Source organism: Theropithecus gelada, chromosome 5 (assembly GCF_003255815.1).
Source record: "Theropithecus gelada isolate Dixy chromosome 5, Tgel_1.0, whole genome shotgun sequence".
NCBI classification, from domain to species: domain Eukaryota; kingdom Metazoa; phylum Chordata; class Mammalia; order Primates; family Cercopithecidae; genus Theropithecus; species Theropithecus gelada.
In genome coordinates, this window is record NC_037672.1 from 97,920,215 (window position 1) to 97,933,463 (window position 13,249).

General features: G+C 36.4%; 1 protein-coding gene across 2 annotated transcripts in view; it reads right to left on the reverse strand.

Moving 5' to 3' along the window:
* The window catches only part of EMCN (endomucin), a 121,455-nt gene that overhangs the window by 19,764 nt on the left and 88,442 nt on the right, over positions 1-13,249 (reverse strand). For both annotated transcript variants that reach the window (XM_025385546.1, XM_025385544.1), the window contains 5 exons: positions 8,279-8,371; positions 7,984-8,043; positions 6,045-6,140; positions 1,851-1,875; positions 606-667 (listed from right to left, as the gene is read on the reverse strand). In XM_025385546.1, the coding sequence (XP_025241331.1) occupies positions 606-667; positions 1,851-1,875; positions 6,045-6,140; positions 7,984-8,043; positions 8,279-8,371 (336 nt within the window). The remainder of the gene's footprint in view (positions 1-605; positions 668-1,850; positions 1,876-6,044; positions 6,141-7,983; positions 8,044-8,278; positions 8,372-13,249) is intronic.

The window sequence follows — 13,249 nt, forward strand, 5'->3', positions numbered from 1 at the left end:
TGATTTTAATTTTGAAAAGTTATCCAGCATCACATTTTTTCATTGTTCTTGACACAAATCATACCTATATTTTGAAAGACTTTTACAATTCCAATCAAATGAATATACCTAAGAAACTGGAAACATTCACATTACATCAATAGAATATTATATTTTACCTTTATGGAGAGGCATGATTAAATTTATATAAATGATATAAAACCTGATTTACATTTTAACTGATGACCAGTTTTTTTGTCCTCTTGACCACATGTGACTCTACATAGCCAGTACCAAAATGAAACAAAACAACAGCAATAATTTAAAAACTTGTTAACAAATTTTGTGATCTTTCTGCCCTTCCTGCAGAATAGGAAATGCCTCCAGCCATCTACACATCCACACATATATAGAAAGCAACCTCTAAAGGCCACATAGTCCAATAATCTTATCAAAATGGTAAGATTTTTCTTTCCTTCATGGGAGAATTTTACATTTATTGACAGTCATTGGCTATTTCTAAAGAAGTTAGGCTTTTTGTTTATGTTTCACATGAACAAAATCCAAGGTTATAGTTAGATTCTAAAATAACTAATTTTCATCTAATCGATTGTCTGGAAACTTACCAGACTCATGAGAAATTGTCTTAACAGTAAGAAGCTTCACGCTCTCTTTATCAGACTGAGGTCTATTTGAAACAGAAAACATTAAATTAGCACCACAGTAATCAGCATTGAATGTTTGTGAAAGTACTGTGACACAAACAGAATGATGAAGATACATATGCATATATATATACATATACATGTACATATGTATGAAGATACATATGCATATATATACATATTTACATATGTATATATACACACACACATACATATATCTTTCCATGGCAAGAACTTTGTCTTTTCACGTACAAATACACATATACTTTTTAGCAATTTTTACTTTTTCTGCAATCAAGCCAGTAAATCCCTGCCACTCTCTTATAGTGGTGATTGTCAGATAAATTAAAAATTAGTATGAGTTGTGTGAAACACTTGGCACAAGGTCCATATTGCACATGTCTCCAATTCTGAATTATGGAGAGGAAGACATATAAATGTTTACAAACCTTTTGGGCTTATGCTGAATTCTGGAGATAATCCTTTTCATGAAGTCCTGAGATACTGTGGTACGGTATCTGAACTGTCTATTTTAATCAAGAGTTCTCACCTATCCGAAAGAGTTTCAAACTCTAATTATTTCCTTTGGACATCTCAGGAGTCTCTAAGTCATATGAATAGTAATGTAGCATTATTTCTAAAGTTTACAACCTTATGAAATATAAAAACACTTGTATAAAGGTAGACCGCAAACTCATGTCAACAAGGAAAACAAGGTTTGTTTTGACATGAAAAACAGTTCATCATGTCTCTTTGCAGCACCTTGGTTGTTACAGTTGCTTGGATTGGTAAAATCTGCTTTATTTTAATCAAGTCAAAGTAGAATAGCCATCTACCTTAAAGGCACTGAGAACTGGCTCAAGGTAGAAGCACAATTTTCTCTGTGATAAACATTAAAAATTGTCACTGGGAAAACTATCTAAAAACTCTAGGGATTTTTTCTATGATATTTGCCTCATAATTATGTTCCTTCTTCTACTTTTTCCATTTCATCATTTTATTTCCCATTTTACCACTCCAAGATTAAACATGATCTTATATTTGGAATTTCTCTGTTAAATGGAGAGAGTTTTGACAAATAGTCAAAGCCAATATGTAGTGCTTCTACACTTTAGAAAATAATCCAAAAAAGTATAAGTAGAGTTAACAATAATTTTCACATGTAAATGGTAGGATCTAAACAAAAGATGATATGGGCTTACTTACTGATCATTTCCATTTTCTGGTGTGCCTAGAAGAAGAGGGAGTTGTTTAAATTAGAGTTGCAAAGAAGTTGGCTACCAAAAATCTGAGCCCCTGTAACCCCCTTACCTGCTGTCCACTCTTTTCTATACAGAGATGTTTCTAAGCCGTTTTAAAATATTTTAATTTTCCCTTTGCCAAGCCATTTCCTCAGGTATGGTTAATATTTATCCTGGCATTCATGGGATAGTCCTAATTAGGTCAACCCCACTACATTTAGTTCTGGACTAATCTTGATCTTGTAGTTTCATATCACTATGTGAAATTACTGTTCATTATTGCATATCCCATGGACAACAGAAAATGTCTGTTTATTTCAGTATCTCTGAAAAAATTCTATTAAAAGTACTGAAGATTTTATGCCAGAGAATTGAAGTTTTGACTTTCTTTTATACATTGTTCTTTTCTGGGACACAAATCACTGTTTGTGGTGAGCTACAATGTAGATACTATATCTAATTGTATCTTAAACCCACTGATTCAGCCTCTCAAAAGAGCCCTGCAAAATATCACAGAGGCTACTAGCTGCAACTAATCTTTTGTACTCTTTGCCAGGCTGCTTCACAACTGTCTGGTAGAAAACACCTGGGGTTTAGAGTGAGAACTCAGAATGATTCATTCTGCATAAGGACGTGGCCTCTCTGGAGTGAATGTTAGTGATCAAATCTTGCATTAATCTATGGCCAATCAGGCCAACTGTTTAATGTGATTGCATAAGGTTTCCCTTGTTGTGCTCCTTTGCTCTGGTTTTATTCCATTGCTACTCAGCTTCTGTTTCTTAGATTTCCTTTCATATTTAATCTAAATGTTGTCATTGAATATGCCCTTTGAATGTAATTCTCCTGGCCTTGACTATCCTTGTTTTATAAAGACCTTAACTTCCACTAATATTTTGGCTGCTTCTATTTCTGTCATCTTGGTTAAGATATCCAATCATAACTTTTAATCCCTAGGATTTAACCCATGGCACCATATGCTGCTGACTAATTAGACTTAACCTCATCTTTGCTCCATCAGTAAGGATTTAACAGCATTTTTTTGATTCCTATGTGCCAAATACAGTATCAACTGTGATGCTAATAGCCCTGTTTTAAAATGAGTTGATTTTTTTAATTTATAATTTTTGTGAGTACATAGTAGGTGCAGATATTCATGGCGTATAAGAGAGATTTTGATATAGGCATGCAATGCATAAGAATCACATCATGGCAGTGGTGTATTCATCCCCTCAAGTATCCTTTGTGTTACAAACAGTCCAATTATATTCATTGATTTATTTCAAAGTGTACCATTACGTTTATTATTGACTATAGTTGCCCTATTGTGCTGTCAAATACTAGGTTTTATCCATACTTCATATATTTTTGTACCCATTAACCATCTCCACTTCCCCTCCACTACCCTTCCCAGCTTCTGGTAGCCATTATTCTACTCTCTCACTCCATGCGTTCAATTGTTTTGATTTTTTAGCTTCCAGAAATAAAAACATGGCAAGTTTGTCTTTCTGTGCCTGACTTATTTCACTTAACATGATTACTTCCAGTTCCATCCATGCTGTTGCAAATGACAGGATCTCATTCTTTTTCATGACTGAATGGACATTATTGCGTATAAGCACCACATTTTCATTATCTCTTCATCTGTTGATGGACACTTAGGTTACTTCCAAATCTTGGCTATTGTGAACAGTGCTGCAACAAATGTGGGAATGCAGGTATTTCTTTGATATACTGATTTCCTGTGTTAGGCATATATACCCAGCAGTGGGATTGCCGGATCATATAGTAACTATATTTTTAGTTTTTTTGAGGAACCTCCAAGCTGTTCTCCATGGTGGTTGTACTAATTTACATTTCCACCCACAGTGTACGAGGTTTCCCTTTTCTCCGCATTCTCTCCAGCAAAATGTATTGACATTTTTATATGCCTGTTTTAATATTTTTTCCCTAGGAAACGATAGCAATATTCTCATTAGCAGATAGATGCAAGCCAACAGACTATTTTCTGCATATATACCATTCTTATTTGGTTAAAGCTCAGTCCACTGTCAACCTTGTCCAGGTAAGCTTAATTTCATATTGAAATCTCTGATTCATGTTGTCTTCCACAGAGCAGAATGGGTTTACTAATTTCTCGAACTAGATAAAGTCTCTCCCACATACTTGAAGAGTGATTAACTGCAGATATTTAATGGTGCTAATTTAATGATAACAGTGCTGTAAATTCTGTCTCAGAAACAAAGTTAACAATAACCAAAACGATTTGGCTACTTGTACAATTGCCAAACTTGACTTTAAAATACTTACGTCTTCAGAATAGCTATCAATAGTGGTTGGAATTTTACACATCCACAGAAGCCTCTTTAATAGAAAATGTCAACTTTTCAAATACTGTATTCTTAAATCTTCCTATGTAAAGTAATTTTTAGTATAGCATTTTTTTTTTTTACAAATAAATTTAGCACATTAATTTTTACCTATCCTATATACTCAACACTCACAGGCTTCAATTTGGATAGCCGATTTCCAGTAATAGATAGGATTGGTAGGTAGTTCAGAAACTTAGGGAAATTAAACTGACTTATAAAAATGCTGTTTCCCCTCTGACAACTGAACAAGGAGACATGTTTCAGACTTTAAGAAGTTTATTCACTGATTCCCAAAGGAAAAGGCATTGATTTGTTTTTACTTTTCACCAAGAGCTAAAATGAACTCTGCAGTTTTGGTCTCCTAGTTTCTCCTGGTACTGTCACGATCATACTACAACTGTCCATGCAATGCACGGTCAGTAGGTGGCTTTAGGGATAACATTCATTAGTGTCCTGGGGGGCACATTGTCCATGAGGTAAACAAAGAATAATGCAACTTATATTCCTTTTAAAAATAATTGCTTTTTACCTTTTAACAGTTTATGAGACTTAGGTAGAGTTTTTTAGTGACATATTTAGAATTAAAGTGGGGAAAGAGAATTCTATTTACTGTATATTTAAAAATGTAACTCAATAAGCATATAGTAAGGGCCTGCTTTAGGTACCATGCAATGTGAACAATATGTGATTTGTGACTTGGAGGGGTTGCCTGATTTTCAAGAGAGGTAGGCACATGGAGAAATAAGTAACTATTCTATGGTATGATAAATGATATAATCCAAATATGTAGTATTACAATTAAAGGTAGAATTCATTCTGCTTGAAGAAGTGGTATGTTATAAAAAGATACAGTAAATTTGTGTTTGAGTTGAGTCCTAATGGGTAAGTTGGAGATTCGGTGTGTTATGAAAGGTAAGAGGTGGGCTGGATATTCCAGAAGGGATAGTATGGATGAGGGCATGGTTACGTGATACTACATTATATGACCGGGGCTGGGCTGTGAAATGGAGAGATAGTTTGGAATTAAGGTAACATGACAGCTGAGCCGCGGGAGTTGAAGGAGTATTTAGATGAAGGTTGAGTAAAGAAGAGTCAAAGTTCCCGGAACAGAAAAAAAGACTGAGTAAAGACTAGAATAAATCAGAATTTAGTTAACAATAATTTATCAATATTAGTTCACTAATTGTGACAAACATACCATCAGATCTTAATAAGCGAATTGGGGAAACTAGGTGTGGTGACTCCCTGTACTATCTTTGCAACTTTCCTGTAACTCTAAGTCTATTCTAAAACAGAAAGTTTATTTTTAAAAAGGATAAAAAATATAACATGGTCATGGAAGATACTTTCGTTGGGTGTGTCTCCAAGGAGAGCAATTAGTCACAGAACATTTTTTGAGATTATGGGCCCCTGAGCTGAATTCTTAGCAATCCCTGTCTTTATTTTCTGTTACACAGAAATGGAGTTAATCTTTACCATAGACAAGTTGTCATTTTTATGCCCTCTTTACTACCATATTCCCCTGACCACCCACAAAATTTGGGCTATTTCATTAAAAAGAATTTTCCCACATTTGATAATATCTACTAATAGTATTTAATTCCCACCCTGCAATTCACTAGCATTCAGTGGGTGTCTGGGCCCTTCGTCCTTTGTTTCTATGATCAGGAAATACGACATTTCATTTCTTTCTATAACTCTTCTCTCCCTTTAAGAATTTAAAATCAAGTTTAAACTGAGCATATATTCATTCTTCTTTCAGGAAAATAAGAACAAACACAGTTACCTACCCGGGTCTGCCTTCCAGCACATTCGGTACAAACCCACCAGAACAAATACTGAAAGTGTTATTACAATCAAAGCAATAACCACCGGCAAAATAATACCTAAAAAGAATTGGAGACGTTGTCAATTAGAGTGGCTACTGAATTTCACAGCGATAGTTTAGTAACTGAGCAAAAGCATGAGTATTTCCTTTCTTCTTTAAACATCATTCTATTAAAAACATTATAATTTAGGCAAAGATTTCTCTGATTCATGGGGTTTCCTCTAGTTGTCATTTTTGACATAACCACTTGATGTCAGTCTTGTAACCTTTCTGAAACAAAATTCCAACCTTAAGAGAGAGTGCCCCATCTTCCTGGAGACTGAAGAAGTGGGGAGATGGAAGACTGGAGAAGCAGAAGTTGTACTCTAGATTATCATTAAATCCACATTCGCTCATTACATTTTTTAGTACTTTATAATGAAGTTACTGGGAAAATATATATAACCCAATTGGGATTGCTCTCGTCCTAATGCTGGCTTTCTAAAACACTCACACATTTCTTTCTATAATAATATCTAAAAACTAGAAAAGGCATAAAATATTGTAAGTAGATATCACAGGGAAGATGATTCTTAAAAATGAACGTGATTCAAGAAAGATAGGTGTATGTGTGTCTGTTTGCGGGAGTGATGTTGCTGCAGTAACTTGGGGTGAGTTTTTCATATTTGTATTTCCTTCCTTCCTTCCTTCCTTCCTTCCTTCCTTCCTTCCTTCCTTCCTTCCTTCCTTCCTGATGGTTATTTCTAAGATGAAAAGTACGGTGATAAAAGCAAGAGAGCTGTCATAGACACACAACTAAAGGAAATTAAGATGACTATTAGTTTAGCATATTTGCTTGCATACATACTCCTTATATATTTATCAGGGGTGGGAATTATTCTCCAATTCACCTGCAGGATGGTTCACACTTCCATTGTCAGAGTTAAATATTTGTTTTAAGTAAGTTCTGCTGATTTCATAATAGATCTTAGGTGAAATCATTATTGCCTCCCAAAGTGAAGATGCCGTGAATCAGCAAGTCAGTAATTTCTATGATGACTTATTTAATGGAATGGGTTTACCTAAACTTAATAGAACCTTTTATAGTAACAGCTTTGAATATAGTCTTTTTATTCTTAATTACTAAGGAAATTATTTAATATTCTGTATTCAGTCTTAGCACACACATAAACGTTATATGACATATATAGGTTTTAGTTAAAATGGAACATTTTTAAAGGCCGTTTTTAATACTCTATGAAGGCAAACAATCTGTTTTTTGATATAATTTATTTTTTGTTTTAATTATTTACTTGACAAAAATGAAATATATTCAGGGTATACAACCTGATAATTTGGAAATAATTCACTTTTACAGGGACATCTACCTGTGCATTTTGGCTTATCTGAAACTAGTGCCATCGAGTCATCCTTGGCCCTTGATTGTAATTGTTAAACACTAAGCTAAGAAAAAAAATTGCCAAAGTGTGCTTTTTTTCTCTTCTCTTCTCCTTCCTTCCTTCCTTCCTTCCTTCCTTCCTTCCTTCCTTCCTTCCTTCCTTCCTTCCTTCCTTCCTTCCTTCCTTCCTTCTTTCTTTCTTTCTCTTTCTTTCTTTCTTTCTTTCTTTCTTTCTTTCTTTCTTTCTTTCTTTCTTTCTCTCTCTCTCTCTCTCTCTCTCTCTCTTTCTTTCTTTCTTTCTTCTCTTTCTTTCCTTCCTTCTTTTTTTTTTTTTTGTCATTAAGACCCGACTCACCTGTGGGAAATTTTCAGAGCAGGCAGCAGTTAGATAGTATTGTAATGGGATTGCAGGCTCAATAAAGTTGACAAAAGGCTGCCCATAATCTGATTCCTCCCCTTTACTGGTCATATGCAAACATTCTGTATATCTACTGCCATTAATGAAGATATTGCTATTACTCACTGGAATAAGACCGGTTGCTTGCTGAAGTGCTTGCATTTTTTCCACCCTCAGTGCCTATTACTTTAAGAAAGAAAAAAAAAAGTCACTTTTGGTTAATGTGTGCCAATCCTTGCAGTCCTCCCTCCACCCTCATTTAAGGAAGCAGCCATGATTTGTAGGTATGATGTTGCAAGTGCAAAAGATTCAGTCTCATTCTGAAGGAGCTCTGTTTTGTGAGTCAAGATTGGTAGTGTTTCCTTGGTGAAAAAGAAGGTCAGGTAGAGCAGATTTCCACTCAGACACACAGATATCATACCTTGAGACTGTGAGGTGTTTTCTGGAATTGTAACTGGTATTGAGGATACTGTACCAGCTTTAGACGGTGAGGCATCTGGTTGTAAAATGCTACCTGTATGAAAATTACAAATGCAGAATCACACTATGGTATTAAGTCTTCATACGGGATTTATTTGCAGATTCAAACAGTTTGCCTCTCTGAAGATCTGTGAAAACTATTTATTGTCGAATAGTAGGATAAATGCAATCATAACACTAAACCGTAAGTTCATCCATTCCTTCTGGAAAGATAATTAAATTTAGAATCAAAAAGCCTCAGTATCAGTTTTACATCTTCAGGAACTCGCCAAGAAAACTTCAGTAAGTTTTTTAGCGTAAGTTACAGCCTGTATAACCTACTGCATAAGATTCCTGTGGGATGTAAATCTATGCAAAAGCATTTTTCAAATTTCAGATATTATAACTTTGGCTGATGGTGATTTCTTTTTTCTATCGCACATAGTTAAAATGATCATAACTGCACAGGACTTCAGATTTTATAATATTTATCAGCGATTGAAGGGAAAAAAATTGCAGCTGAGGCTTTGGTTAGAAGAATTGAGGAAAAATCAAAGAAGACTCCTTCATTTTCATCCCTAAAGTTCAGCAGCTGGTTTTATTATGTGCCTTTTCTAGAGTAACTGCTGCTTGGCTGTTTTTTTTCACTAGTGTCCATGCTCTTTTTTTTTCCCCAAGGGAAATATAAATAAAAAATGTATTGTTGTTATTTGTTTGTTTAGTTAACATTTGCCATCTTCAATCAGAAGGACTGAAGCAAAATTTATAAGTAAAAATCTACTATTCAAAATCCATAGCTGTCAATAAGTTTAAAGGACATATAAATAATTAAGTATTGTATAAGTTGAAAACATGTGTTCTTGTGAATTTGCAATAAAGTACAATTTGTACTTGGAAAATTTTTTGAAAATTTTTTCTCTTTCTCTTGCAGTATGAAGTGCTCTATTTAAATCACGCCTGTTTGCCTTGTCTGTTCTCTGAATTGCAAGTTACTAGAGTGTGAGGGCCATACTTGTCAACACACCCAACGTGGAGCTCTGGCCACAGGGGGTGTGCAGTCAAATGTAGCTGACACTAAGAGGCACTTCTTATGATTATGGCTCCTTGGGCGTATTGAGGCCACGTATAATTGCACCAAAGAAATTGATATTTCTATGACTGCCTTGGCTCATTCCTTCTTCACCACCCACATCCCAGCACGCACTGCATGCTCATGCATTTTTGACATCTGTGGGTGAAGAATAATGTTCAGAGTCTGTACCGTTCTTGCCATGCAAGAGATCTGTGGGTGGAAGCTAGATATATGCCCATAAGAACAAAGAAAAATGTCAGGCTAGTGCACTAAGCAGGCAGAAAAAGGAATATTAAATAAAAGAGTGGGAACTAGCTGAAACCTTGGTACTTTCAGCTGCCTTTTCCAGTGTCAAGTAGTTTAGTGAGGATGAATGCTCTTTCAGTTGTCTTGGTGGAGAAGGTGGCTGATTAAATAACCGATGATGTTAATCCTCTTGCGATTTCCCAAGGGTTAATTGTCCTACCTTATTACCAAGTTCTTGTAGACAGGCTAAATGGCAGCCTCAGGACTAAGTGTAATCTGTCTGGGTCAGAACAAACTCCCAGCTTCCCTGCTTAAAACATGTTGATTGCCCAGTGCCAATGGTTATTGCTAATGACCCATGGATATGCCAAAATGGTAACACTTCATAGTGGAAAGATTTGGTGGCTGCTTGAACAAAGACTTTAAATTTGTTTTGTTTTTCTTTAAACTGCAACCTTGAGTTAATAAATTATTTCTGAATTCAGCACACACACACAAACACACACAAAGACACACACACAGATACACACACACAACATTACTGGTCATGATCCAATAATGGGAATTAACCTACAGTTTGAGAAGTTCTGTTTTTTAGCACGATCATATTGCTGAAATTATGGTACCTGGCTGAATCCATAAAATGTGAGCCTAATTTTATTCTTTCTGTGACTCAGATGTGGAATCCATGACATGCTCAGAGCTGATGATCGACACAGTTTTTGTCGAGACTGTATTATCCTATATTACTAACAAAATAGCACTGCCAGAGGACATACAGCAGAGCTATAGCAGCGTGGCTAAGAGCATGATTCTGAAGACAGGATACCTAAGTACAAATCTGACTCTAGCACTTACCCTGTGGAATCTTGGGCAAGTTGCTTAACTTCTATGTACCTGAGTTTCCACATATATACATGGAGATTATAATAGTTCTACATCATAGTATTGTGAAAATTATATGAGGAAAAATAAATTTAAACTGCTTAGAAGGGAATGTGATATTCATATGTATATATTATATATAATAATAATTTTCTATTATTATATTATGATTATTCCCCTAGAGAGTTGAACCTCCCAACCAAGGTCAGTTTGTCTAATTTTCTCAAAAATTCTAAGAGTGAAATATATGAACTTCAGCCACTTCTGTGTTTTCAGATGCTTCTTTGCTCTAGTCAAGACATAGAGGAACTGGAGAAACTGGAGTAGAATATGGTACTCTCAGATGACATAGGTTTGTTCTTGGACCCTGATGTTTGGTGATTTTTATGGTTATTGAATTTGTGGCTATGATATTTCAGGATTTAAATCCAGCTGGGAAACTTCAGGTCAGAACTTGGAGCAAACTGATGAGACAGAGACCCTCAGAGTCAAGTCTGTTGTAATAATGTATATCCAAATTTACCCCATCAGCATCTGACAGTGGTACATATTTGGACCTCACTGTAGACCAATTACTTAATAAATCATTGAGAGTTTTAGAGACAGAAGACCTATCAATGTCCCAAGGCACCTGTGATTGCCATAATAATGCTCCTCACAGAACTCCAACTATAGAAAGTGTAAGTGACCAAAGATACCCACGTGTACTCTGAAACACATCTCTCTGTTTGTGCTGGTGTCATGTCTCTCTAAGGCTGCTCCCAGCCAATGAGTGGACCTGCCAGGAATATTAGGCTGGCTTGTCCTGGGATGAATGTGGACTGGAGGATTCCCTGATGGTCTCCCTGAACCTCCCCTAGAATGCATGGCAGCCTAGATGCTTCTGCTCAGCATCTGTGTTCTCTCTCCCTATCACCAGGTCAGATGTGCATTTCACTGGTAGCTCTTCTAGACTTTCCTTGTCCCCTCCCAGGCATTTTTTTTCTCTCTTAGGTATTTTCCCCTAATGAAATCCTTGTACTTTTAACTGAATCTTGAACTCTGCTTCTCTGAACATTCAGATTAAAGCAGTCTCCCTGGCAAGTATTTAAAAGGCCACTTCCTATTGGGGGCAGAAATGAAGCCTCCAGGAATTTTAAACTGGACTTAGAAGACTTGGGCACTGGTTCATAAGGGAAATATCTGTTTGTCTAAACCTTTTTTTTTTTTTTTTTTTTTTGAGACGGAGTCTCACTCTGTTGCCCAGGCTGGAGTGCAGTGGCCTGATCTTGGCTCACTGCAAGCTCCGCCTCCTGGGTTCACACCATTCTCCTGCCTCAGCCTCCCGAGTAGCTGGGACTACAGGCACCCAATACCACACCTGACTAATTTTTTGTATTTTTAGTAGAGATGGAGTTTCACCGTGTTAGCCAGGATGGTCTCGATCTCCTGACCTCGTGATCCACCCACCTCGGCCTCCCAAAGTGCTGGGATTACAGGCGTGAGTCACCGCGCCTGGCCCTGTCTAAACCTTTTATTTTCCCTTTTTATTTAGGGGAAACCTAACTCTTCCTATGGAGAATCACCCCTTCCCCACTTCATGTGGTAATATGAGATGCCCCTTTTTAATCCAACCTCAGAGTCACTATATGACTAAAGTTCTCTCCTAAGAATTTGTGTGTGTAGTGATTTTGAGTTATTCTCAGAGTGAAGCTCTAACGGGACTATCTATGGGTATACAAAATCCCTGAAATTGCTACGATGCCATCCTTCTTTTTTCTGTGAGTTTCCCTCCCAAATTTTTTTGGTTAAAAGAAATCTTGGGCAGGGCATGGTGGCTCATGCCTGTAATCCCAGCACTTTGGAAATGGTCTCTAATTGTAATTTGATAGATTATTCATGTCCCATTTTAAAAAATATCTTTTCAGCCTTTTTGACACAAATCTTTCTCTTCTGCTTATCACATGTTCTTTATGTGGCTACCAATAGAATAGAGCAGACTCTATTGATTTTTTTTCTTTTTGGTCTCCTTGGTTGGTTCCTCCTTTTCTTTCTTTTTTTTTAAAATCTTTTTAATTTTTCTTCTTATATTGAGACAGGATCTTGCTCTGTCTTCCAGACTGAATTGCAGTGCTTCCCTGCAGCCTTCATTTACTGGGCTCAAGTAATCCTCCTGCTTCAGCCTCCTGAGTAGATAGGGCCATAGGTATGTACCGCCACACCCAGCTAATTTTCTCTCTCTCTTTTTTTTTTTATTGTAGAGATGAACCTTGCTGTGTTTTCCAGGCTGGTCTCGAACTCCTGGCCTCAAGTGATCTTCCCACCTCAGCCTCTCAAAGAGCTGAGATTATAGGCATGAGCCACCACACCTGTCCCCTTTTTTCCTTTATAAATTACAATCTTGGAGTGCCCCCTAGAGTTTAGTCCTTGCTCCTCATCTCTAATGATCCTCATTTATTTGGAGATTTCATTCAATTTCAAGGTTTAAATGCATCAATGTCACTGATTCCCCAACTTATACTTCCATCCCAGAACTTTTCCTAAGCTCCGGATTTGTAAATTCAGATACTTAACTTAACAAGTAATACACATTTTAAACTCAGCATGTTCACACTTTAACTTCCACTCTATCCGAAGCCTTCCCATCCTAGTTTGGAGCAGACATTCCTTCCAATTGCTCAGGCCAACGACCTATTTTTGGCTGATCTCTTTCTATTCCATTCCACATGCAATCATCAGGAATATTTATTG